The 27,436-nt window shown below is 39.7% G+C and overlaps 1 protein-coding gene across 2 annotated transcripts in view; it reads right to left on the bottom strand.

Annotated features, from left to right (window-relative positions):
• The window catches only part of LOC126377327 (ATP-dependent RNA helicase DHX30-like), a 28,807-nt gene continuing 1,371 nt past the window's right edge, over positions 1-27,436 (bottom strand). For both annotated transcript variants that reach the window (XM_050025011.1, XM_050025012.1), the window contains exons 3-22: positions 26,845-27,049; positions 25,331-25,551; positions 24,653-24,745; positions 23,605-23,655; positions 21,770-21,911; positions 16,282-16,477; positions 15,525-15,642; positions 13,728-13,884; positions 12,529-12,688; positions 11,353-11,504; positions 9,904-10,067; positions 9,230-9,310; positions 8,365-8,437; positions 7,710-7,846; positions 6,331-6,519; positions 5,395-5,559; positions 3,862-4,063; positions 2,922-3,117; positions 1,062-1,132; positions 1-234 (exon numbers count right to left, since the gene is read on the bottom strand). In XM_050025011.1, coding sequence (XP_049880968.1) covers positions 12-234; positions 1,062-1,132; positions 2,922-3,117; positions 3,862-4,063; positions 5,395-5,559; positions 6,331-6,519; positions 7,710-7,846; positions 8,365-8,437; positions 9,230-9,310; positions 9,904-10,067; positions 11,353-11,504; positions 12,529-12,688; positions 13,728-13,884; positions 15,525-15,642; positions 16,282-16,477; positions 21,770-21,911; positions 23,605-23,655; positions 24,653-24,745; positions 25,331-25,551; positions 26,845-27,049 — 2,996 coding nt within the window. In that variant the 3' untranslated portion in view covers positions 1-11. The remainder of the gene's footprint in view (positions 235-1,061; positions 1,133-2,921; positions 3,118-3,861; positions 4,064-5,394; positions 5,560-6,330; positions 6,520-7,709; positions 7,847-8,364; positions 8,438-9,229; positions 9,311-9,903; positions 10,068-11,352; positions 11,505-12,528; positions 12,689-13,727; positions 13,885-15,524; positions 15,643-16,281; positions 16,478-21,769; positions 21,912-23,604; positions 23,656-24,652; positions 24,746-25,330; positions 25,552-26,844; positions 27,050-27,436) is intronic.

Raw genomic sequence — 27,436 nt, 5'->3', positions numbered from 1 at the left:
TATTTTTCTCATCACACCTTTATTGATCTGTCAATAAATTCCTCAACATTTTTTCCTTCTACATACTCTCTGTGGCCTTCAACTAACAACCTGCATATAGTTTTTATCAGTCTAACTTTGAACCTAGATATCCTAGTGTTTTCATCGAAATCCATCGTTTTTATATCTCTCTCTATGAAGTATTGTAAAGTCATCCACAGCATTTCTCTTGCCTTCACAATGTGATTTGCTTGGCTGTAAAAAAATGTTTTTTTTTTTAAGTCAAAACTTACCGTTATTATGATAAGTTATTATTATTGGTTATTTCGATGCGGCTGTCGTAAAAAACTAATGAAACTTGGCAAGTGTGTAAATAAATATGTTGGCGGGTTCTGTACTACTCATCTATATTATAAATTTTATGAACAATACATTACATATAAAATCACTGCACACAGTAAAAATTTAGGTATCATAAGGGCCGATGCTTTTATTTATTTATTTATGTCAAAATTGTTTCTTTTCTCGTGTTGGTATGGGTGCGATCAGTGACGGACCCTGGCGTCAAAAATTGCTTGTATAGAAAAAGAATAATTATATGTACCTAATCAATTTATGGGTCTACATTTTTTCTTTAATGTGACAGCTCTAAGATTATCTCTATTATTAGAGATGTCCAAATAAAATAACATTTTATAATTGACCTTCGACAGAACCCGAGGTCAAGGTGAAAGATAAAAATCTTTGATAATTCAAATTTAAAACTCAAAAATATCTTTGTTCAGTGAGTAACATAGTTACACTTTGAATCGTCAATTTTTGCATAACGAACGTATCATCCGCTTAAAACTACTGCAGTTCCTCACAACCGAGGAAAAGTAGCAAGGAGAACCTTGGTGTGAAATCGGATAAATCGTTCCGTTTTACACAGGGTCCGCTTATTAACCTAAAGATTTGACAGGTCCGGTTTTTTTAACAGAACCGACTGCCCGTCTGACCTTCCAACCAATTAAATAAATATGGCGAATAAATTAATTTGGATTCGCATACGGAACCCTAATATGCAAGAACAAGAACCTTACCTTGCCGGCATGTGGACGTAATATTTATGTCTGGGAAGATACAACACACTCGTATCGTCATTGCCATCGCTCTGTAAGGAAAAATAAACATAAAAATCAAAATAATATATATGTATATATAAATATCTTTTTTTTAAATAGAATCAATGGTTTATTACAAGTAGGTACATGACAAAAACAAATCTTACAGTTGATTATAATATGCGTGTTCGTTCAACATAAGTACAATAATTTTTTTCTTTCTTTTTTTCCTTGCTCTATCCCACTTTAGGTGGGGTCGGCTCTCCTAATTTTGCGGCGCCATGACATTCTGTCTAGGGTTGTCGGGTCGGGTAAATTTTAATTTTTCAATAATCGGGACATGCTGTTCCACCAAGTATAAGGGGCGTCCTCTGCCTCTTTTGTTCTCGGGCAGGCAAAGAGCTGTGTGGACTACATGCTGCTGGTCTCTCCGCATTACGTGGCCATACCACCTCAAACGACTTTCTTTCAGCTAGCTTTTAGGTATAAGTACAATAAATTATTTGTTTTTTTTTTATTTTTGATTTTAAGTTCACGACTACATCGCACTTGGCGTGGGCAGAGGTACATCCATAGAAAGACGAACTTGGGGTTAGAAAGGCCACATCGAAGCAATTAAAATTCATAAATAAATTAAATAGAAAAAAAGAAAACTTTTTGTCACCTTTAGATCTGTCTTTATTTAGTAATTAGAATTTCATAATTTATCTCTGACCTAGGAAACTAGCCTTATTTATGAATTTTAATAAAGAGAAACACTGTTGATAACACTGAGAACTGTATCTCCAGCGTCAAAGCCAGGGTCCTTCCGTATGGGATCACGGATAAGTTAAACAGAAAATAGAAAACGTTTTGTGTCACCTGTAGATCTGTCTTAATTTAATAATCCTACAATACTCCTATAATTGCCGTGCATTTCGAAATTGTACACGCAAAAAAAAAAAAACTTAATGTCATGTAAGAAATGTACTGTGTTGGAGTTCCATGAATAAATAAATAAATAAATAAATAATCAGAATTTTATAATTTATCTCCACCACGTTGCTCCACTGCAGATTGTAGAGGTGTTTTGGGCTTGTAGGTGGATGTATGGCTTATCGTGTCTTCCGAAGAACGGAATCATGTTACTTTTTTGAACAATTAGGAAATTCAGCCTGTTTATAAAAAAAAAATACTATTATTTTACTTCCTCTATCGTGCGGGTTGTGAGGTGAATTACCAACCCCATCAACCTTGGTGTCAGGGTTAATTGAGCCGCCAAAGGCCCCTGACATGGCTCATGTATCGACTACTAACTTACATCAGTAAGTAGTAAACGGGAACAACGGCTTAACGTGCCTTCCGAAGCACGGATCATCTTACATTCGGACAATCAGGTGATCAGCCTATAATGTCCTAACCAGACTAGGGATCACAAAGTGATTTTTGTGATATGACCCCACCGGGATTCGAACCCGGGACCTCCGGATCGTGAGCACAACGCTCAACCACTGGACCACGGAGGCCGCTGAGGTCAGTTTGTTATATATATTCATATATTACAACAGCCATCCCCTTAGTTCAAGTCCCATGTAATAGGGAGCAAATCTATTGCCATTAACCGGGCACAAATCCTGGAAACCACATGGTGTCAATTATCTATGACCTAAAGTCGAATTCAGTGGTTTAGACCTCCGGACAGGCCAGGAGACACGACACAACTTTATCTAAGGTAAAATGTACTCACATTGCCAACCGTGGTAATTTTGCCAACCGTAGTAACTTTGCCTACCATGGTAAATTTGGTAAACTAGGGTTGATTAGGTTGGTATTCCATCTCACAACCCAAAGAAGACTGACCTCGTAATCCACCCTAAGCGGCCCAGAGGCGGCCAGGACGGCGGCGTGCGGCGGTATGACGGAGCTGTCGTAGGCCAGCAGCGCGCGGCGCTCGCTGGAGTGCACGGCGCTCATGTAGCAGGCTGTGGTGCTCCCGGGGCGCCTCACGATGTCGTGGTTCACGCTCTCGCTGCCGATGTGGGCACGCTCACCGGTGCTGACGGTGAACAATACGATAAGAATCTTTTATGTGGAAGATACATGGAGATTGGAGTGGAATATGTTCAACGCCACGAATTCGAACCTTATTCGTGATCCCATACGGAAGGACCCTGGCTTTGACACTGGAGATACAGTTCTCAGTGTTATCAACGCTGTTTGTCTTTATGTCTTTATCAAAATTCATAAATAAGTTAAACAGAAAATAGAAAACGTTTTGTGTCACCTGTAGATCTGTCTTTATTTAGTAATCAGAATTTTATAATTTATCTTTGACCTAGGAAACCACCCAATTCTCCATCATCTTAGATTGGACAGTCATGAGCAATATAATGTACCCACTTTAGGGGTGGTATTAATAAACGAATCTCAGCTGAGACTGCCGTCAAAATCATGCTCAAGTCTCTGTTTTTATATGAGAACTGTCACATTGACATGATCTTGAGGGCAGTCTCGAAGCTGAGATTAGTTTAATACCACCCTAAGACTCTGTCGCACTAACATATTTGACATTTAGTGAGACTTACAATTCAATTTGTCAAAAAAGTTAATGTGACATGGTAGCAAAGTGTATACATATTAAAGCTCGTGACCGGACACAATCCCTCTCTACAACACGCCCGGGAAGATAAGCAGCTGAGGTTCTATGTTTTTAAACGTACGTAGTATTAATCTTCGTCCAGTTAAAGCCGGGTCGAGTCAACAGCCATAATGGAGCATTCAAACATTCAAGTTTTCTCACCTAGTAAACAGAGCATTAACAGTTTTGAGCTTCCCTTTGGCCTTGATGACTTTCTTGGTCCTCAAGAGGGCGTTGGACCCAGACAGAAGCAAGGCAACGGTCAATTCGTCTATGTCTGAGAACCTGTTCAGCTCCTCGGGGTCTATTGTCGGTTCTATCACCCCTGATTTGAAGAGTTGTTCCAGGTAGAGGCTTGACAGGGCTGTAAGGATAAAGAAGATATTATTAAGTCCTAAAATTAAGAATGAATGAATAAACACATTATTGACACTCAAACACAGAACAGGTCGAAGGAAAAACTAAAAACTAAAAGTGGGTAAAGGCGGACGCTTCGTTAAATGCGATCTCTTTAAGACGACCGATGGTCTTGGCCATATCATGAAGTAATCAGGTTTTAGTTTCTCATGTCGTTAAACGTTTTGTGTTCATTGATCTGGCCAGACTACATCATGATGTGGTCAACAAGTGATATTCTATACATTGTTTTAAGTTTACGCGGTTATTATCATAATTAAAGCAACAAATGTTGTAAAAAGCTTGAAACGGCCTAATGTGGTGAAAAAACGTGAGGACACAGTGAGTGCGGTTTGTCGTAGTGAGTTTGGTGCGAGTTCAGATGGTTCCGAACATTCCGATATCAAAAACATAAACAAGCGGCAAAGAAAGAGGGTAGACAGATATGTCTGCCCGTAGAAAATTATGGATCTACCTACTCCACTCCAATCTCATCAGTCATCCCGTGATTATGCCACTTGCAACAGTGTCGAAATATCGGGAGTCTCATATCCCCATTTAAACGCGGTAAGAACCCGTTATTATGTGCTTTAAGTGATGTTCTATTTCAAGAAAAATGATAATTACATGAAATGGTCGAACACATCATGAAATGATCAATTCTAAGATCTGGCCACGACATTACACAAGTTATTTGATGACGTTCTACGTCTGATTTTTAAACATACTCATAACATAAGCTCAAGACTATATCCCAATTGGGGTAGTCAGAGGTACATCCACTACAAGATCAACTAAGTACCTAGACCTAACAGAGCTTTCTGTTAGACCAGCGTGAGAGGTTGTGAGCCGTATCGCCGTCTATAATGGTCGAGTCAACTGTGCTAATGAAAACTGTACTTGTTAGTAATTGACCGTGTTCATCACCCTTATAAGACCATAGGTTAATAACATAGTTTTTTTATGTACACGGATTGTCTTTGCCCACTACTGTCATCCTTCCTTCTTCTTTTCTCAATGTCTGAACTCTCTAGTCGACTCTTACGCGAGTTTTGTTTATCAAAATATATCGTACAAATATTGTTGTAATCTCCAGTGCCATCAACGAATAATACATGCAAATCAACTTCATCAGCATATTTGTATTTTTATTTCATCGAACCAATCGCCGGTCCAAGATCTACCTCGCCACAGTATTTAAGATACATTAATAATTTATTGGTGCAAGTTCGGTGGCGGGGTTCAAACCGGCGCTCCCCGTTTGAGAAGCAATCCGGTGTACCACAGGATAACACTCACCTTTAACATAATTGAGTCTGTCCTTCCTTATGCCCAGCTTCCTGCACCACTCGTCGACTCTCTCGCGATTTCCTTCCTCCAACATCCTCTCATACTCCTCTTGAATCCAATGTAGAGCTGCGTGATCCGATGTGGTACTGTATCGACGTTTAATTTCGCGGATTTCTGGAGACAAAATTTATTCTTAGTAAGCAGCCTGTTGGCAACCCTAACATATTTTTTAAATGTTTTTTTCTCTGACAACATTTATATATTTATTTGGCACTCTTCATGTAGTAAAACGTGCTGAGGTGTTTCTTGCAGCTACGTTTCCATCGCTATACAGGTTGTGAGAAGCAAAAATTATGTAAATATTGTCGATTCAAAATGTAACTATGTTACCTAATGAATAAAGATATTTTTGCTATTGCAGTTTCTCCTCAGCTACAACACCTTGCGAAATGACGTAGATTCAAAAATGTTAAATTGACCTTCAACAAGTTTATCTAGTCTAAATAATATAAAAGGAGAAACTGACTGACTGACATATCAACGCACAGCCTAAACGGCTAAACGTAGGCACTTGAAATTTGGAAGGGACGTAGCTTAGGTACCGTAGAGGTGCACTAAGAAAGGAATTCCCGAAATTCCCACGGGAACGGGAATTAGCGGGAAAATCCTTTTGTATAAAAAATCTAAACCGCTTAAGTTAGACGCTTGAAATTTGCCATGCATTACCTTAGTAAACTTAAAGCTTAGTTGCAACAGGATATTGCAAAATTCCCACGGGAACGGGAGTTAGCGACAAAAAACATTTGTATGAAAAAATGTAAACCGCGTGATAAGATACACGCCACGCGGACAATGTCGCGGGCAAAAGCTAGTCTATGATAATTACGTTGAATAAACGATTCTGAGTTTGAATTATGTCACTGATAAATAAAGAGGTAAACTGACCTTCTCTCCTATTGGCAGCATCAACAAACAGCGCTGTGCTAGCAGTGACATGAGCCACCACGTCGGCCATTGCTACCGCTGCGCCGGCCGCTACAGCGTTTATTAAAGCTCGTCCCGCACGAGGGGGTAAAGTCATCGATGATAGGATGACGCCCAGACGAGTCAGTTGTTCAGATGGGGTCAGAGCACCTGAGAATGGAAACAATCAGTGGTGGCCTGTAATATTTGAGAATAAGCGGGTAGGGGTCGACCGATGGTCCCCCTTAACACATAAAGAAGAAGAAAGTAAATGAGTATGAAATAAAAGTAAGTAGTAGATTTTACTTGAATTTATTCACCAAAAAACCTTAAAAGCACGTAAATAGGTAATAAAGAAGTATAAATAAGTATTTGAACTTTATAAATCCTAAGGGGGCATTTCAGGGTTTTAAGGCCACCGCTCATTCGTTAAGCGTTTAAAATAAGTAAAGGTGTCATAAAAATCTCCCTAGCTCGGTGTATAGCGGCGGCAGGGAGGAAGCTGAGCCGACTAGGAGCAGGTACCAGTAAATAACCTGCATCAGAGCTGCAAGCTGGTACAGCATAAAGAAAGCAGTATAAAAGACGCCGTACAAAATAGCTGCAAAGAACAGCTTCACAAAACACCTCCTAGCATAATATTTAGGTGGTGCGAAACCTGAAAGTGGCGGCCCTCAGACCCTCAAAATACAAAACCCAGTCGCTCCCCTCTAGATACGGGGCTCCTAGCCAAGGTGGACCAGTCTTGTTGATTTTGGCGCCCCCTCCCTATTTTGGCAAAATTTGATATGCACTCTCTCACACAAAGATCTCTCTTTTATAACACGCCACGCGGACGAAGTCGCGGGCAAAAGCTAGTAGAATATATTGTATAATTAAAATACTTTGTTCTTTTTCAAAGAACCCTGAAAGAACCCCCAGAGCCCTGTGCCGAGGTTTTGCTTGCAGCATCTTTCCCCGGCAGTACAGGTTGTGACAAGCTGCAGTAGTTTTAGGCGGATGACACGTTCGTTATGTAGAAAATGACGATTCAAAGTGTAACTATGTTACCTACTGAATAAAGGTATTTTTGAATTTGAATAAAGAATAATGCTAGATCATCGCCTTACAGTGAAAACCGCGTAAGCGTCTTTTTTTGGTTGGTTTTTGTCAACTAAACCTCGCAATAGACAAGAAATTAAATTAATTTAATGAAAGAAATTGAGGTTTGTATTTTGATAGCTCTGCCTGAAGATCTTGGCTTCAATTTCTAGTGATGTCATTACCCTAGCTCGGTTTTATTGTTGTTATGTTACCTGGTTTTGCTTCTAATATTTACTACATGTTGTGTAAAATAATGTGCAAGCAAATGGCGGACTTACCTAATTCAATTAAATCATTGACGGCAAATCTAATAGCTTGTTGCGTAGGCGGCTCGGGCAGTTGTGACAGAAAGTTCTCGATCTTATCCTCTGGTGCATACGTCTTGCAATTCAATACTGTTTGGTCTAAAGGTATCCTGTATGGAAAAGTTATGAGTTAGATAGACGGAGACAAAATTGACACTCAGTTGGTAGATTCAGAAGCGACAATTTGGTAGATAAACTGGTCTATGAAGTGTTTTGCGATCTGAACTTCATAGTGATCAAGGGGGATAACTTTAAAAATTTTTAATCCCAGATTTTTCAGGAAGCATGCAAGATTTTGGGGATTCACAAGGACCCGAACGACGTCGTATAATCACACTGTCCGATGGAATGGTTGAAAGATTCAACCAGAGTTTGGAATTACACAGACAAGATTGGAGTAGCAAGGAGAATGCTACTATTCAATGCTAATGCTTTGCTATGCTATTCTCCATCGGGATATAGAAGTGAGTTTATATACGTGTTTACTCTTTCTCAAAACAAATGTGAAGCAACTTAGACTACGTCTTCACTTCCTAACAGGTGGAATTATGGTCAAATACAAATTTATTTTTTTAAAATATACCAGGATTTTTGGCTAACGTGTTCAAAATAACAATCAAAACGGTACCTTAATATTTCTGGCGTGGTGTGTGGGTTGAATTCTGCCTCTTTTTCCTTTGTATACAATCTGTAGCAATGACCTAAAAATGTGATTGCGATATTAAACACCTTCTCAATACTCTTATCAATAGCGATAGTATTTCACACAATGTGCATAGCGGAACTCGTCATCATCATAATCTCCATAGCATTATCCCGTTTTTCACAGGGTCCGCTTACCTAACTTGAAGATTTGATAGGTTTTTTACAGAAGCGACTGCCTGTCTGACCTTCCAACCAGCGAAGGGAAAACCAGCCCAATACAGGGTACTACTATAATCCACCAAGGAGTATTATTCTGATTGTCAATAATGATGAATGATTTAGACGGTATTGTTAATATTCTATCATTGTTGTCTTATATTTTAATTGATTTTAATTGTTTTATCTGATTCTATTTTATTTTATTTTATTTATTATTTTAAGTTATTTGAATGACTGTTTTATTATGTAGTTATACAACGTTGCATACAATACTTTTTCTACGACGACGTAATTTTAAATGAAACAAACGAAACACAAAAATTTTCCAATTTATTTTCCAACGCGCGGGAAAATGGCGGCAAATGTATACTTTTTTTTATAGTATATCTATGGCACCAAACAAAGTAAAGGTGCCAGTTTCCAGGTCAAAAAAAAAAAAAACAACAACAATGCTTTTTTGGCGACATTATAGTACAGTTACACTTTGTAAACAATGCTTTTATAGGCCATAGAGCGTACACTTTTTCAAAGAGTTTAATTATGTATGTACTTATATTAGACTTTTTGGTTATTTAAATGCCAGATTAAAGTAGAGGAGTAGAAAAAATACTATTATGTAATTCAAATACCTGGTTGCACTCTCCCCGCTCTTCCAGCTCTCTGCTTGGCTCCAGCGAGGGACACCCACACTGTCTCCAGACTTGCTGTGCCTGGAACCAACAGATAGTTGTGAGCAGTGGTGTGCCCTTCTCCGGAATATTCCTGCTTTTTTTAAAAGCACGTCTAGACGTGCTTTTAGAGCCCTAGGGCCCTGTGCCGTTTCTTGCAACTTCTTTTCCCCGGCTATACAGGTTGTGAGAAGCTGTAGTAGTTTTAGGCGGATGAGACGTTCGTTATATAGAAATTGACGATTCAAAGTGTAACTATGTTACATAAACTGCCTATATACGTCCCACTGCTGGGCACAGGCCTCCCCTCAATCAACCGGAGGGGGTATGGAGCATACTCCACCACGCTGCTCCACTGCGGGTTGGTGGAGGTGTTTTTACGGCTAATAGCCGGGACCAACGGCTTAACGTGCCCTCCGAAGCACGGAATCATCTTACTTTTTCGGACAATCAGGTGATTCAAGCCTGAAAAGTTCTTACCAAACAAAGGACAGTCTCACAAAGTGATTTCGACAATGTCCCCATCGGGAATCGAACCCGGACCTCCAGATCGTGAGCCTAACGCTCTAACCACTAGACCACGGAGGCTGTTATGTTACCTACTGAATAAAGATATTTTTTGAATTTGAATTTACCAGTCCCCTCAGCAAGCGTGTTCTCCTTGTGGGCGCCGCAGTCCACGACATACACCACGTCGGGAATCGTGATGGACGTCTCTGCTATGTTGGTGGCGAGGACTACCTTGCGTATGCCCGGTGGGGGACGAGCGAACATCCTGGTTTGGTCTGTCGTCGATAATCTGAAAATATTACACATACATACATAAACTCACGCCTACTTCCCACCGGGGTAAGCAGAGACTATGGAATTCGGCCGTGTACTAGGCTCAAGATAAATCATGAAATTCTGATTACTACCGAAAAATATTTTCGTTTTTATATTTAACTTCAATATAAAAACGAAAAAAAGTCCGACATTTTATCACGTTTTTCTATGACTCTGTGACGTGCTTTTTCATTTCCGTATAAAGCTAAAGCTGTGGCTAAGAGAGAAGGTCTTTTATTCTTTGAACGAGTTATTGCACCCTAATAATGTTATGTAAATTTGATGTAAATATAACTAGTTAATTTAGAGTAAGATTAGGTTAATAATATAATAATTACCTATTGTATGTCAGAATATGACTGAATGTGCTGAACCATAACATTTACTTCCATCACTATGTATGACCACATTTACTACAATAAATTTCATTTCATTTCATTTCATACAAATTTTAATTTTTTTCATAGTAATTTCGTATTTTGACAAAAATTTTCGTATTTAAAAAGTAAGTTGATTTGACTAGTTGGAAACTAACCTATTCCATTTGCTTCGATTCTGACACATTTCTCTTGCTTCCCTCAGTATTCGTTACGATGTCACTAACACCCGGTATACCGCTTTCGTAATCCTATTATCCATCATCCGCTCTACGTGTCCAAACCAACTTAACATTCCATTCTCAATCTTAAACTACTACCCAATTCACCAACCATTCTGATCCACACCAATAAAACGTGAGTTTTTTTTTTTTTTATTTATTTCAAAAATTTTGTACACACAGTGATTATGCTAACTAGCATCGTTAAACCATGGTTTGTGTCGATGCTAGGTATCTACGATGTCCGTCTTACATTATACATAGATAAGTAGGTAACAAAAACTTGTGGGTAAGCAATAGGTAAACAAACATTTTATGCAGTTTGTGTCTCGGCTACGTATCGCAGAGCGCAAGCAAGTGATATGATAACTACATAGTTACAATTGTACCTATAAAACTTATGCCTACTGGCCGATGTGCATAGCAACACGGTAATGGCGGTGGCTGCGCTCACTGCTAAGCCGGACCCTCCCGCCTTCACCTCAGCCGCCGCGTACTCGGAACCGATATACAGGGAGGCCCAGATAATGTTAACTAGATACGTACCTACTTATTTTTAAATTATGTGGATATTTTAATTTTATTATTAATTATTTATTATTATTTAACCTGAAAAACTACATTTATATTTATTCTAGTAATATTGTTACCTTGTAATTACCTTGAGTGCACAGGTTGAACAATGTGCGTGCTAACAGGCATGACAGCGTCCAACAACTGCTTGGCCAGGCTGATCTCTGCCCACCCTGGTAGGAACACTAGGATCGCGCCCTCTGGTTGAGTCTTATCCACTGCTTTTATAACTTCGACTACCTGCAAGATGAAATTAAAAGCTTAGTAGACATGTCTCTCCTCTCTTTCGTCCTAAGCTGTATACCGTTAGTGCGAAAGAGATAATATCTTTCGTCTTTTATAATACACAATTCTTTATTGGACAAAAACACACCCCGGACACTTCATACAAACCTCGTTTTACACAGACACTACACATTGACATTATCGTACACGCGCATCTGTGTGTGTGACGTCTGACACAATACGATTTAAGTCTAAACTATGTTCGAGGGGGTGAGGTAAACCTAGCTCAGACGCTGGTGGGGAGCGGAGAGATGCCGTTCTATACGTAGTATTATTGCTTACTCTATGGCAGTAGTTTAAGATTGCAGGAGTCTGTGATTATGGATTGCAGGAGTCAGCTTATGAGACTGTCGAGCCGCTGATGTAGAAACTATTTTCATTATTCAAAAAAGGGCAGCGGGTTCGCGCTATTTATAATCTGCGTTGTCGGGACTCTTTAAGGGAGCTGTTTAAAGAAATAAATATACTGACGGTCGCAAGTCAATATATTTATGAAAACATTATGTATGTGCGTAAAAATGTATCTCTCCTTCCGAGAAACTGTGAAAGGCATACTTACAATACAAGGAATAAAAATAAAATTGTTGTTCAAAATTCTAGATTAAGTAAAAAAAATTCATCTTTTTTGGGGTTATGTATACGTTTTTACAATAAAATACCAGATAATATTTTAAATTTGTCAGAGAACAAATTTAAAGCTCACGTGAAGCTTACTTTATGTAAAAAAGGCCTATTATAAGATTAATGATTACCTAAATGATAAAAATGTCTGGTATTGAATGTGTTCCTCTAGTTATTAAATAACTTGTAATGTACCCTCATTGATTTAAAAGATGTGTTGCTGTTGCAGTTTCTTGTCATTTCTTCTCAGCCATAACACCTTGCGAAATGACGTAAATTCAAAAATGTTACATTGACCTTCAACAAGTTTATCCATGATAATTACGTTGAATAAATGATTCTGATTCTGAGACCTAACCTCTTGACAATTAATCTGTGGCTTCGCGTCTTCCTTCCGACAGTTGTCCATAGTATTAGGCAGCCGGATGTTAAACGTCTTCTCGATGTCGTCCAAGTATGACACCTCCACAGGGAACGTCCTTCCTGGTACTTCTATCACAGGACACGAGTCGAAATATCTGGAAAAGAGAGACTGTTAAAGAAAGCATTCTTCTAACGTGTGGGTTGTGAGGTGGATTACCAACCTTTTCAACCCTGGTGTCTTATTATTGAGCCGCCAATGTGACTCATGTAACGATTATGTACTTACATCAGTAAGTAGTAACCAGGACCAATAGCTTAACGTGGCTTCCGAAATATGGATCATCTTATTTCGGACAATCGGGTGATCAGCACGTAATGTCCTAACCAAACTAGGGATCACAAAGTTATTTTTCGAACCCGGGACATCCGGGTCGTGGCCCCTGACATGGCTCATGTAACGACTACGTACTTACATCAGTAAGTAGTAACCGGGACGTAACGTGCCTTCCGAACATCTTACTTTCGGAAAATCGGGTTACTAAATAGAGACAGATCTAGAAGTAACGAAAAAAAAAATTCCTTTTTTCTATTTAACTTATTTATGATTTTTAATCAAGAAAAACGTAAAAATAAGTCCGACATTTTATTACGTTTTTCTATGAAATCACACTGCGCTATTTCATACAAATTCCATAGTGATTTTGTATTTTGACGTTTACTTAAAAGTAACTGATTTGACTAGTTGGAACCTAGCCTATTTCATAACTTATCTTTGACCTAGGAAGCTCCCCTATTACAGTACAGTACGCGTATCCAGCAGTGGGACGTTTCTAATCTATTTATATTATATTTAGTATACCAATTCGCAATTCGAGGAGCTCGGTGGCGCAGCGGTAAACGCGCTCGGTCTGCGATTGTTGAAGTAAAGCAACTTTCGCAGGGGCCGGTCATAGGATGGGTGACCACAAAAAAAAAGTTTTCATCTCGAGCTCCTCCGTGCTTCGGTAGGCACGTTAAGCCGTTGGTCCCGGCTGCATTAGCTAGTAGTAGTTAATAACCACCAATCCGTACTGGGCCCGCGTGGTGGTTTAAGGCCCGATCTCCCTATTCATCCATAGGGAAGGCCCGTGCCCCAGCAGTGGGGACGTTAATGGGCTGATGATGATGATGATGATGATACCAATTCAATCTTACCTGGTAAAAACTTCAGTGTCTAGGGTAGCACTCATAACAACGATCTTCAAATTGGCATTAATATCTAAAGCTTTCCTCAGAAGCAACAGGGTAATATCTGTGTTCACGTCACGCTCGTGTGCCTCGTCAATAAATACGTGCGTACATCCTTCTAGACCTGTAAAAGAAAACATCATATGCAATACGTAAGCGCTGTGCGTCTTTGATGCACCGTGCGCGCGCCAGCCCCAACACCATCATGAGCGCATTGGTGGACCGTACGACTCACCGCTGCTGAACCGCTGGGTGCGATTGCACGCTGTTACATAGCTGCCCGCAGCTTCGGTGACTCGGGCCGACCTCATGTAGCTTATATTTATGTTGTCGCCTTGCGAATCTGTTACTAATACTAGGTCATGCTTTCTGTTACTAACAAAATAAGGAGTAGTTTCCGAGATAAATATTTTGAATTTGAATACCTCCTCAGTGGCGGCCCTGAGGCGGTGCGAGATGTGCCACCGCACCGGGCGCCGAAATAAGGGACGGGACTTCAATCAACCAAGACTGGTTCACCCTGGGGCCTGTTTTATAAATCTTACAATTGTAAACTACAATGACAATTTGATGTACATTGCGGAGTGTGTGATCACGAATATTTTGCAGTTTCATATTAGCTACGCAATGAACAGCAAATTGTCATTGTAATTTACAATTGTAAGTTTTATTAAGCAAGCCCCTGGCCGCAAACTAACTTCAGCGGGTTAGATTGCTGCCACATTGAAACTCATTCCGGGTGGCCTAATCGAAACATTTTGTATTTTAAGGGGCTGAGGGGAGCCACTATGAAGTCTTGCACCACCTAAACATTTTGCTAGAGCCGCCACTGTCAATTACTCAATTATTTATTGCACCCCCCATTTTTTGTTCCCCTATAGAAAGCTAACTCCCCGCCGCGCACCAATTCATATTCTGACCTCACCCCTTTACATAAGCTCATAAGTACTTAATGACAACTTGCAGACTCTGTTGTTACTTAGTCCTAAGATGGATATGATGAACCTTGTGGTGACAACGGATGAGCCTATCGCCCATAACAATCACAACTTTTAATAATTATGTATAGTAGAGGCAATTCACTTCCGGTCTGTGGTCCAGTGGTTGAGCATTCCAGATTCGAATCTCTCTCTTCGAAATTCAAAAATCGCTTTGTGGTCCCCAGTTTGGTCAGGACATTGCAGGGTGATCACCTGCTTGTCTGAAAGTAAGATAATCCGTGTATCGGAACGCTAGTTAAGCAGGTCCTGGCTTATATTTACTTAAGCGAGTATGTAGTCGTTACATGAGCCATGTCAGTTGACTTTGGCGCCTTAATAGTAACCCTGACACCAGAGTTGATGAGGTTGGTAATCCAGCTCACAACCCACACGATAGAAGAAGACTTCCCAAAACATCTACTTCCCTAAACGTCCACTACCCATAACGTCCACTTCCCATAACTCACAATCCACACCAGAGAAGACTATTGTGTGGACCCGCCGGTTTCCTGTCTTGTGATAACTTGCTCACCCTATTAGGTATTATAGGCGTGAACTTATGTGTCTATGTTATGTATGCTTTAAACTTCAGCGGCGGCTTCTTCTTGCGGCAGAGACTTGGTTAGGGGAGCTTCAGCTGGATATATGATCCACACAGGATATTTTATTTTTGTCTGCCATACGCAATAATAATAATGCTTTAAACTGCAGCTGTTTGCTGTTTCTATGATTATTTTGTATTGTTACTGTGACGTTCTTTAATAATAAATTCTTTCTTTCTAACCTGGATTGCTTTGCAACCTCCTCAGCAAGACTCCAGAAGTACAGTACAGTACGGAGCCGGCAGGAGGACGCGGCAGTTTCGATTGCAGGCGCACTTGGTACCCTATTGAGTCGCCCACCTGTAAATATACTTTAGTTTTACCAGACCAGGTCCTTAGACCACATCCCAAAAACCGTATCCGCAGGACGCGGGTTCGATTTCTGTTGGGAAATTTTCTCAAAAATTACTTTGTGATCCCTAGTTTGGTTAGGACATTACAGGCTGATCACCTTATTGTCCGAAAGTAAGATGATCCGTGATTCGGGAGGCACGTTAAAAATAGAGTTTTGTATTGTATTGTAAGTCAGAGTTCTATAATTTTCTATTATTCTTAAATTTATCCAACAATACAAGCGTATTTGGAGATGTCCTTAGAATAAGTTCAGTCAATCAGTCGATTTACTCTGTACCGGCGTGCGTGTACGAAAAGATTCATGAATGTTGTTATTTTAATGTTGTAAGTGTACATATACACTTACGTATACGTGTCGTAGATTTTACCTAAATAAACTTTAATATTATTTTATTATTATTATTAATGTGGAGGAAGCAAGAGAAGTATGTCAGGATCGAAACAAATGGAATCCCATAGTCTCTGCTTACTGCCGGATATAGACGTGAGTTTATGTAGCGTGTTATCGCTGAGGAGAACAAGTGACGTAACTATCTTGACTTCAATCAGAATAGGGGACTAATGGCGAGATGATGAAGACAGTACCTCTTCCCCAAGTTCGTGAGCCACCCTCTCAGCAAGCCCGATGGCGGCGACTCTCCTGGGCTCGGCCACGAGGGCGGCGGTGGCGGCTCCGCAATGACTTAGGATAGCCGCTGGCGCTCGTGTCGACTTGCCGCACCCTGCTGCGCCCACTAGCAGCACCACACGACTCCTGTCCAGCGTTGATGTTATAACGTCTCTGGAAAGGATATCATCAACAAATAAATATATCTTTATATATAAAAATGAATTGGTGGCCTTTTATCTCACTAAAACTCGAGAACGACTGAACCGATTTGGCTGATTTTCGTTTTGCATGATATGTTGCCCCAGTAGAAGGCCGAGAAGGTGACTATGTCCCCTATGGGGCCGGGTTAACGGTCTTGTATGGAACCAAACCGAAGGCCAAGAGATAGTAAGAGTTACTAGAGCAAGTTACTAGAGTACCCAAAAGAGTTTGATATTTTTTTACAAAAGTCTCAAGATATCGTTTACATTTCAAACAGTTTTTCCCAATACAATCTATCCTATTGTTACTACGTTTAACCTCTCATCTGCCGAGATATCAGACACAACAGACTTTACATTGTGTCTGGTTGAGATCTGCGTTCCGCCGTTCAAAAAGCTAATAACCTACTTATCCACAGCGACAAACTCTTTTCTCCACTATTGAGACCAGAGCATACCTTAGCAATGCATTCTAAAAGAAATCCGATCATCCGACCTACTTTCCACCGCTAGGTATACCGCGAGCGTTTGGCGCGAAAACGAAAGCGCGCGAAAGTAGCGCGCGTCATTCGCTCCCAGCTGACCGAATGACGCGAATGACGTCATAAAGACGTCAGAAGGGTACGTCATGTCTCAAAGCGAAAGCGAAAGTGCAACTCTCGATTTCTAAATGCACTCTCGGTTTCGTTTCGCGCAGTTTCGCGTCTTACGTAGAGCGAACGTCGTCTGGTGACGTAAAAGAGAATGCGTTAGCCTGTTCTGAGGTTAGTGTTGAATAGTGTGGGTGCGTTAGGTAATGATTGGGTAATAGATTTTTGCCTCGTCATGTTTTATGTTAGTATTTTCGTTTAATTTTTGGTAAAAAGTATGTGATTAAAATTTTATCACTTATGTTATTTTGTTCCGAGTGACTAGACTCTACCCGATTTGGTCTTTGACCTTAATTGTTGCTTGATATTTGGATCACATTATGTATAGAATTATGTTGCTGCTTATATTGGTTCTCTTTATTTGGATCAGAATAATAATGGGTGAAAGATGTAATTGCTTTTGTAATTGATTTATGCCCAAAAACAGGGGTAGTTTGCATTATGGTGAAAAAGAATTTGCATTTATTCCCAAAATATTCCAGACCCAGACACTTAAGGCCACAAACTTGTTTAGCGCTCCCCACAACAACCATGGAAATGGTAGGTTCTGGTCCATTTGCCATGGCAGTTAAAATTTACAATAAGATTCCAAAGGTACTACAGGAAGATTTAAACATAAAAAAGTTTAAAATTAACTTAAAAAAATTCCTAATTGAGAAAAGTTTTTACACACTGCAAGAGTTTTTCTTACATGACAAATAGACAGTGATGTAGTTTTTGTTGATATTAATAGTTTTTAAGATTTTCATAGTTATTTTTAGATTAAGTTTGTTTAATGTTAAGTACTTATTATTATTATTATTTTTTTTTTATTTTATTTCTGTCCTAATGTAATTTCTTAATATTTTTGTTTGTTTTTGCTATACCCTCCCGGGTCCATATGTGATACTATAATATCTTTAATAACTGTTTACCATATGGTGTGCAATAAATACTTTGACTTTGACTTTTTAGTATAACATTTATGAAACAAATAAAAGAGAAGGTGCAGGTCGTGTCGTATCGGGAGGTGAAGGTTTTGGCGGGAAGAAGAGAGGAATGGCGATTACTCCACCGACAAGAGCGCAGCTCTTAAATAGAGAGAGAATCATCAAAAAAATTAAGTATGATAAAAATTTAATAAGAATAAAAGAGTCACCAAATAGTCACGCTAAAATGTGTTACCACATTCATTACTCATCACTTCAATAATAACATATACTTAACAGGAAGGCTTTCAGCTGTGATTTACATATAGTTTTATTTGTACTTTTTTTTACAGTATAGTCGGATGTTACAGAAATTAAAATCCGAAAGTGCCAGATAAAACTTCAAGCCAAAGATGCTTTCAAAACCGTTATTATACAAGATTTGCAGAGGAAAGCGAGCGGTGTGTTTTCGACAATAGTTTCACGCCAGTAACGCGGTCACATCATTCCGTCGTCGATGAATTGAGGTCGTCCCAGCGCTCTCCACTGAGTTTCTGTGGCCTTGCAGTAGTACCTACAACTTTTTGAAGGCCATTGGACACAGGGACTTTCCACGCGACGTTCCCCAAAGAAAATAGATGGCTATGTACAGAGTTGCCTTCGTTTTACCTTCTAATTTCATGGATAACAGACATAATAGTGCTAAGAAATACACACTACGTACAAGTAAAAAAAAAAAAATCCTGTAAATACCATCTAATTTTATTTTAGGTTATATCTGTCATTTTCTTATCCGCCGAAAAGGAAAGGAACGGGTAATCGACAAGGATAAAATTTATGAAACACACGTAAATTTTAAGCACAAATCTTACATTGGCCAATACCCGACGGAATTAAGTTGACAGCACACGTCAAACGGTTTGCATACCAGCGAGATACCTTTTTGATTCGCCCGGGTTATTCATTAATTTACTCATTCTTCCTAAAATTAAGAGCTGTCAATCATCCGTCCCTTTCCTTTTCGGCGGATAAGAAAATGACAGGTATAACAAAGTGAAATTAGGACCCAAACTTACACCAAAAAAATGACACAATTGCCTCCTAAACAAAACGCTCCAAGATTAGGCGAGGCAACCCTATTTTCTTCGAAAGCCTATTCAAACAGTGACTACTATAAACTGGACCCAACGTGGTAGTCGATAACGTAGGATACGTCACGGTCCGCTCTCGTACTATTTATCAAAGTATAGGAGTACCTAGTCTTCAGATTACTTGTGACTCTGCCTACCCCATTAGCGATTACGGCCTATATATTTTTTTAAGCTCAGGGCTATGCAGGCCTTATTTAAGATCTATTGTGATCGCCGCCTTACACGATACCACACGATGGACAAAGAATGCAAGGGGAATCCTACTAAAAAGTTAACACACAAATACACCGCACACACAATCACGCGATCTTCAAACCAATACCTCAATCCAGAGCGCGTTCCGAAACCCAAAAACCCTGTTTCTGCGTCCCACTTTCCTAATATCTCGTGGAACGCGACCTACATTGTGCGAGTGTCCTTAATTCGCGACCTTCAGCCGTGTTGCGACCTCAAAACGACCCCGATATGAAATGACCTTGAACGTTGCAGCGATGGACGACTTTTTACGTAACAAATCCACGAGTATACGAATGGGGTAGTCAGAGGTACACCCATTGCAAAATGAACTACATATAAATAGGTTTATTTACCTAAATAAACTTTTTTTTATTATTAGGTATTTTTTCCAATTTTTTGTTAGTTTCCTACTTCGATCATAATATACATTATATCGAAGGTTATCTACGTATAACTGTAAACTAAGTGGTACCTACACGTTTCATATGTAACCCGGGATAATTTATAATTGGCTTTCTTGTTACTTAAAATATTATGTATACTATATAAGCTGTTGATTACCTAAACAATAAATAAATTATTAACTAAGCACCCACACCTCACCGAGCTTTCTGTTCTAACACGATAGATGAGTCCTATAATTTATTTTTGTGGGAAACACAGATAGATACCTAGGTTTTTTATTAGAATAGAATAAACTTTATTCCCAAAACAGTGAACGCTACAAAGCTATTTACATAAATTAAGATCAAAGATCAAAAATATTATTATGTGTGTGTATGTACCTATGTATGTATCAAAGATAATATGTGTCATAATCTATGATTATGCTGGTTTAAAAAACCGGGAGTGAAAAAACTGGTGTAAAAAACCGGACCTGTCAAATATTCAGATTAGATAAAGGGAACCGGTCATAAAAGGCTATAAACATGAGATGTAGAGTCGCAAGTGCAGATGAGTGCCCTCTGCACCGGTACCCAGGTGGCATAGCCGAGCTGCATTGTATGACGGATGAGGCAGAGACTTGGCTAGGGGATCTTAAGCTGGATATATATTATATTCAGCACAGCCTCCGTGGTCTAGTGGTTAGAGCGTTAGGCTTACGATCTGGAGGTCCGGGTTCGATTCCCGATGGGGACATTGTCGAAATCACTTTGTGAGACTGTCCTTTGTTTGGTAAGGACTTTTCAGGCTTGAATCACCTGATTGTCTGAAAAAGTAAGATGATTCCGTGCTTCGGAGGGCACGTTAAGCCGTTGGTCCCGGCTATTAGCCGTAAAAACACCTCCACCAACCCGCATTGGAGCAGCGTGGTGGAGTATGCTCCGTACCCCCTCCGGTTGATTGAGGGGAGGCCTGTGCCCAGCAGTGGGACGTACATAGGCCGTTATATGTATATATATATAGGATATTTTATTTTTGTCTGCCATACGCAATAATAATAATAAACATGAGGTAAGCTTACCACTATATCTTAATTAGGGTAGTCAGGACATCCATCCCAAGAATAGACGTAATACTTTATCTTAAGAAAATGTACGAAAATGATTTTGATTTTTTTTCCTGGTTTAATTACGATCAGTCGACAGACTATAAGCAGTTTTATTGACGTACGACAGGTGGCGTGACTGTAGCAATGACCAGTGTCGTAGCTTATCTCTTTTGAAAACATATTTACATTCATAAACCCACGCCTGTGATCCCTAACGGTGTGAGCAGAGCGACAAGTAATCAGAACACAACATCCACTCTAGAGTTCGGCCATTTTTCATGATTATATTTTTTTACATACACAAGATCACGCCTATTTCCCGTTGGGGTAGGCAGAGACTACGGAATTTCACATACTACGATCCTGACACACCACTTTCGTTTCTTCTACTCTCATCGAAGACTTTATGCATTCCTCATATTTTATTTTAAATTGAACCACATAAATGGATCCGATATTAAACAACTTATTATTTTACAAAATAAATCATCATCATCAGCCCATTAACGTCCCCACTGCTGGGGCACGGGCCTTCCCTATGGATGGATAGGGAGATCGGGCCTTAAACCATCACGCGGGCCCAGTGCGGATTGATGGTTATTAACGACTGCTAATGCAGCCGGGACCAACGGCTTAACGGGCCTTCCGAAGCACGGAGGAGCTCGAGATGAAAACTTGTTTTTGTGGTCACCCATCCTATGACCGGCCTTTGCGAAAGTTGCTTAACTTCAACAATCGCAGAACGAGCGCGTTTACCGCTGCGCCACCGAGCTCCTCAAAACAAAATAAACAAAACAAAACTCCTCAAACAAAATAAATACTTACGTGTAATGATCAATAGGTAACGGAGTTCTTTCTTCATAATTCTCGAATCTTTGCCTTAACACTCTGTCTCTTCTCTGGAGAGTCCCTTCGGATGGTGGCGTGATGGTCCGCCCGTACACCGGGTGGACGCGAACTTTCAGTTCTGGTGACAAATTGTACTTATTTGATTTTCAAAAATGTAAATCGACCTCGAAAAGGAAAGTGAATATTATGGTTGGCATTATCAATGTTTCTTAATTTTTTTTATTAGAGATTATCCAAAAAGGAGACTTGTTATCGTGTCGATGGCAAACTAAATGCAACTTTAATTCAAAGATACAATACATTACATAGAAATTAAAAAATATGTAATTTTGCGTACTCAAGAGATCTGTTTAATTTAAATGTTTTTTTTTTGTGGGTCCTGGGTTTATGCAATAGACTTACTATTCCCCCTAATACTTGGGACTTAAACATAACTGGCGTGGAGTGGGTGTAACAGGGTGTTAGTGACATCGTAACAAATACTAAAGGGGATGATTCAGACCATGATTCTGAGTTAATATCAAGTGGAATTTCACGTCTCAAAATTCATGTTTCTTTTGTTTTTATAAATTATTTTCATTTCTATACTTTTGCGGTGGAAAATTCCACTTCATATTAACTCAGAATAAAGAGCTGGATCATCCTCTGTTCGGTCTAATGCTACCGAACACGTGATCAAATAGCTAGCGCATTAGATTTATAATGCGCTGATTTAATTATATTAATTTTTAATCGCCAGTGCATTACGCGGAGCTGTCGACGTCGGGTGCACTCCGAACATTTTAACATTTTACTAACATTTTTTATGAACTTTAACATTTGTAACTGTAAACATTAGTGGAATTCAGATTATAATTATCTCCTACAAACCACAAACTCTTTCTCTTAAACAACACCGTTCCGTACCGAATTCAACATCCTCCTTAAAATTCGTTAAATGTCACTTACACCGCGTATAAGTACGTATGGATGTTAGTGACATTGTAACGATTACTGAGGGGCATGATTCAGAGCATGATTCTGATTTGATATTAAGTGGAATTTTCTGTCGGAAATTCATGAGAATTTTAGTGCTTTTTTAAATTATTTTCAGATTCATACTGTCGGAAAATTCTACTTGATATCAACTAAGAATCATGGCCTGCATTATCCCTCAAAGCTTTCGTTACGATGTCACTAACACCCTGTATACTACATTTTTTAGGTTGAATGTGTTAGACAGTAAACTAATACGATTTTACTTTCATGAGGTTTTATATTAGATTTGACAGGATTAATATTAAAAACAACTGAAAACAACCCGGTGAACACAAACACGGACTAACAAGAGAAAGAAAATATGGCGACACAGGAAAAGGTAGTAGGTAGTGCCAACCAAAGAAACATTTAATCATAAAGGCGGGCGGGCGCTCGGATTGGCCGTCCGCTGCGTGTTTGTAAATGTGCGTTATTAAAAAGTACAGGTGTCACAATCTCTGCATATATCATCGGGAAACAGACGTGATGCTAAGTTATGTTATGTATTATTCAAGAATAGGGAATTAATAATATACACATCCATAAACTCACGCCTATTTCCCACCGAGGTAAGCAGAGACTATGGATTTCCATTTGCTTCGATCCGACACTTCTTTTGCTTCCTCCACATTCATCAATCGTTTCATACACGCACGCCGAATTAATAAAACATAAAAAATACTTTATTGCACACACATGAAAAACAAAACAAAAGAGAAATAGAAAAATGACAATAGGTAGCCATCCAATTATTGCTTATTAGTTTATCTAAAAAGGTGGGATTCTAAACGTACCTGAAGTATCTTCCAATTCTTCCAAAGCTAATTCACTTTCCGCCAGCACGTCTGTAAAAAAAATATAAATCAATTCAATCATGAAGTACTAACATAAACTAACTATAACTATGCTACATACGAAAAACAGAGCAATGCAATGGAGTACTCATAATGATACAACACGCCATCACTAGATGGCTCTTATTTTGAAAGAAGAAATAAAGCTTAACACGGGCCGCGGCCCTGGTATTAAGGGAGACCTATCGTGAACCGTGAAGAGAGGAATGGCAATTACTCCACCGACAAGAGCGCAGCTCTTAAATAGAGAGAGAGATCGTGAACCACGGACATTTTCATGTAAGCTTAAACTGTTAGCGACATCTAGTTACTCCATGGCGAAATAGAGTACGGAACCTTCCCATACTATGAAAAAAGAGCGCGGTGGTGAGCATTGATACTAAATCTGAAATGTATGGAAGGGACCATACATGAATAAAGCAGGCCTCTCTTCTCTATTTTCTCTTACGAGCTTTAACACGTTATTGAACATTAAATCGAACGTCACGTGTAATGTAATTTTTCGATAAACACATTGCAATTTTATGTACATAGACACACTATGGCAAGAAAAGACAATCTGAAAAGCCTCCCGTCGGATTTTCCCATTTTCCCTAGTGCCCCACATACTATGGGACATGCAAGTATGAGTTTCAAATTTAGTGCCTCATAATGTGGTTCATACATAGTGAACGTGTTAATATTAACTTTAGTACCATGTCACATTAACTTTTCTAGAAACTGTACTGTATTAATCGCACTAAATGTGAAATATGTTAAAGTGACAGGGTTCGAAAGTGAGCATGGTTTTGCTAACTCCTGAAGCACGGAATGATTTTACATGCCTTTACCACTACAGTCAGCGATACGGCTCACCACCTATCACGTTGCTCTAACAGAAAGCTCGGTGAAACGTGGGTAACCAGTTTATCTTGCGATGGATGTACTTCTGACTACCCGAATAGGGAATATAGCCGTGAGCTTCGAATACGTTGTTGTTAATACCAACCTTCTTGATCGATAGTAGAATCTTTCGTCATCACAGGTCGATGCGATTTGACTTTTTGTGCCGCCACCTTAAATGTCTCCTCGTATATATCCTCTGAAAAAGAAAACTACATTATTTCAGACAGAATATCAACATAACAACAGCTTCAACAACAACATCATCAGCCGTACGACGCCCACTGCTGGGCATAGGCCTCCCCCAAGGATCTCCACAACGATCGGTCCCGCGCTGCCCGCATCCAGCGGCTTCCCTCGACCTTCACCAGATCGTCGGTCCACCTTGTAGCGGGCCTACCCACCGAGCGTCGTCCGACACGTGGTCGCCATTCCAGAACCCTCAACAACAGCTTGTTTTAAATAAATGTATTTTAAGATATCAACTCAGAAACATGGTCTGAATCATCCCTTAAAGTTTTCGTTACAATGTCACATACACCCTGTATATACAAAAACTCACGCCTATTTCTCATCGGGGTAAGTATGGAATTCCATTTGCTTCGATCCTGACACACTTCTCTTGCATCCTCCACATTCATCAATCGCTTCAATCACGCACGCCGATTCAGAGTAGATCGTACTAAACCTTTTCTAAGGACATTTTTAATTTAGTCAATATACGGCCTTCTAAAGTACGGTCTTCTTCAGAGTTAAGAGCTATTAATAAAATTATATAACATACTTATCCCATCTTCATATTCAGCCCAAATCTTGTCAATTCTTTCCATAGACTTGTCACTTATACTAATTCTAACAGGCTCTTGTAAAGTAGATTTAATTTCTTTTATTTTCTCCTTGTCGTAAATAGGAAGCCCTTTCGAATCTATTCGTTTATTTTTGTAAAGATAGTGCAAGGCTTGAGTGGCAGCTTTTTCAGCCGCTTGGCGTTTTGCTATTGCTGTTCTGAAAAAAAAAAGTTAAATAATATATAATCACATGGTTTTTAGGATGGATGGCGTGGGGTGGATAGTGGAGGGATGGTGGTGGGGATGGCACGGTCTTCTAAACCACTGAATTCGATTTTATGAGATTAAATTCATCTTCTATCGTGTGGGTTGTGAGGTGAATTACCAACCTCATCAACCCTGGTGTCAGGGTTACTATTGAGCCGCGAAAGACCCCTGACATGGCTCATGTAACGACTACTAACTTACATTATTAAGTAGTGACCGGGACCAACGGCTTATCGTGCCTTCCGAAGCACGGATCATCTTACTTTTTAGACAATCAGGTGATTAGCCTGTAATATCCTAACCATGCTATCACAAAGTGATTTTTGTGATATCTCCCCACCGGGATTCGAACCCGGGACCTCCGGATCATGCAAAAATAAATTAATAAATTCATGTTTGGATCACGTGGTTTCCAGGATTTATGTCCTGTTAATGGCTATAGGCTCGCCCCCAATTACATAGGACGTACTCAGTTCATCTTGCGAGGGATACACCCGTGCTTGGGTGCAAATGCGAATTTAAATAGTTTATATCACGAAAATCCGACAAAACGCCGAAAAAACCGACAGAGGGATTGTGTCCTCTAACATGATGGACTAATGTTATGGGCGATAGGCTGATCCCTTATCACCATAAGGTTCATCATATCCAGCTTACGACATCGTATCAACAGTGGCTGCAAGTTGTCTTTGATTACTTGTGGCTCTGCCCACCCCATTAGGGATTACGGGCGTGAGTTTATGTATGTATGTATGTATTTCACGAAAATCAATCTATTTTCGCGAGAATAAGGAATTATAACTGATTTTACTTATACAGAAGATTTACTTCTTTTCGCTAAAATAGCGTGGGCATGGCGTCTGCTCCGTGACCCCTCCAGTTGGCTAAGGAGAACAGCACTGAACAGCAGTGGGTTGAGGAGCTAGGTGGCGCAGCGGTAAACGCGCTCGGTCTGCGATTGTTGAAGTTAAGCAACTTTCGCAAAGGCCGGTCATAGGATGGGTGACCACAAAAAAAAAAGTTTTCATCTCGAGCTCCTCCATGCTTCGGAAGGCACGTTAAGCCGTTGGTCCCGGCTGCATTAGCAGTCGTTAAAAACCACCAATACGCACTGGGCCCGCGTGGTGGTTTAAGGCCCGATCTCCCTATCCATCCATAGGGAAGGCCAGTACCCCAACAGTGGGGACGTTAATGGGCTGGTGATGATGATGATGATGTATATAGGCTGTATAGATTTGCTTACCCCTCAAACTTAATCTTATCTGGCCAAATAAACGCATAAGTGCATGTCCAGTCATTCTGTACCACTTTGCTTTTCTTCCTGCTGCCTTTGGGAGCGGCAACGGATTGTTTATAGTGTATTTCAAATATTCTCTGTGGTGTTCTCGATAGTAACTCGTTGAGGGTCACTCGGGGCATGGGAAATAACTCGGTTATTTTTTGAAGCTCTGTGAAGAGAAAAAAATCCTTCGTCAATACTAATAAATAAGGTGCAAATTCTGGCAGACATTAGTTTTATTGAAGTTTGACATTTGTAATACAATCTCTCTCTTTCTTGCATTTATCGGAAGCAAAGGACGGCACTATTTTCATAGTTCGACTAAATTAAAATTAGTTTGTCTGTCAGACTGCACCATCTTGTGAGTCTGCTATAAAGTGTATATGAACTGGGTGTATAAAGTGTATATAATATTAACCACCTTTGCCTACCCTATAGGGATATAGGCGTGATGCTAAGATGCATGTGTTATGTTGTAAGAATCCCCATTGCATATGTTTGAAGTTACTAAAACAAGAGTTCCAATTGCAAGCCTGATAATAGTTTAAAAGCAATA

The sequence above is a fragment of the Pectinophora gossypiella genome, chromosome 23 (assembly GCF_024362695.1).
Source record: "Pectinophora gossypiella chromosome 23, ilPecGoss1.1, whole genome shotgun sequence".
Classification (NCBI taxonomy): Eukaryota; Metazoa; Arthropoda; class Insecta; order Lepidoptera; family Gelechiidae; genus Pectinophora; species Pectinophora gossypiella.
This window is presented reverse-complemented; position numbering and strand designations above follow the sequence as displayed.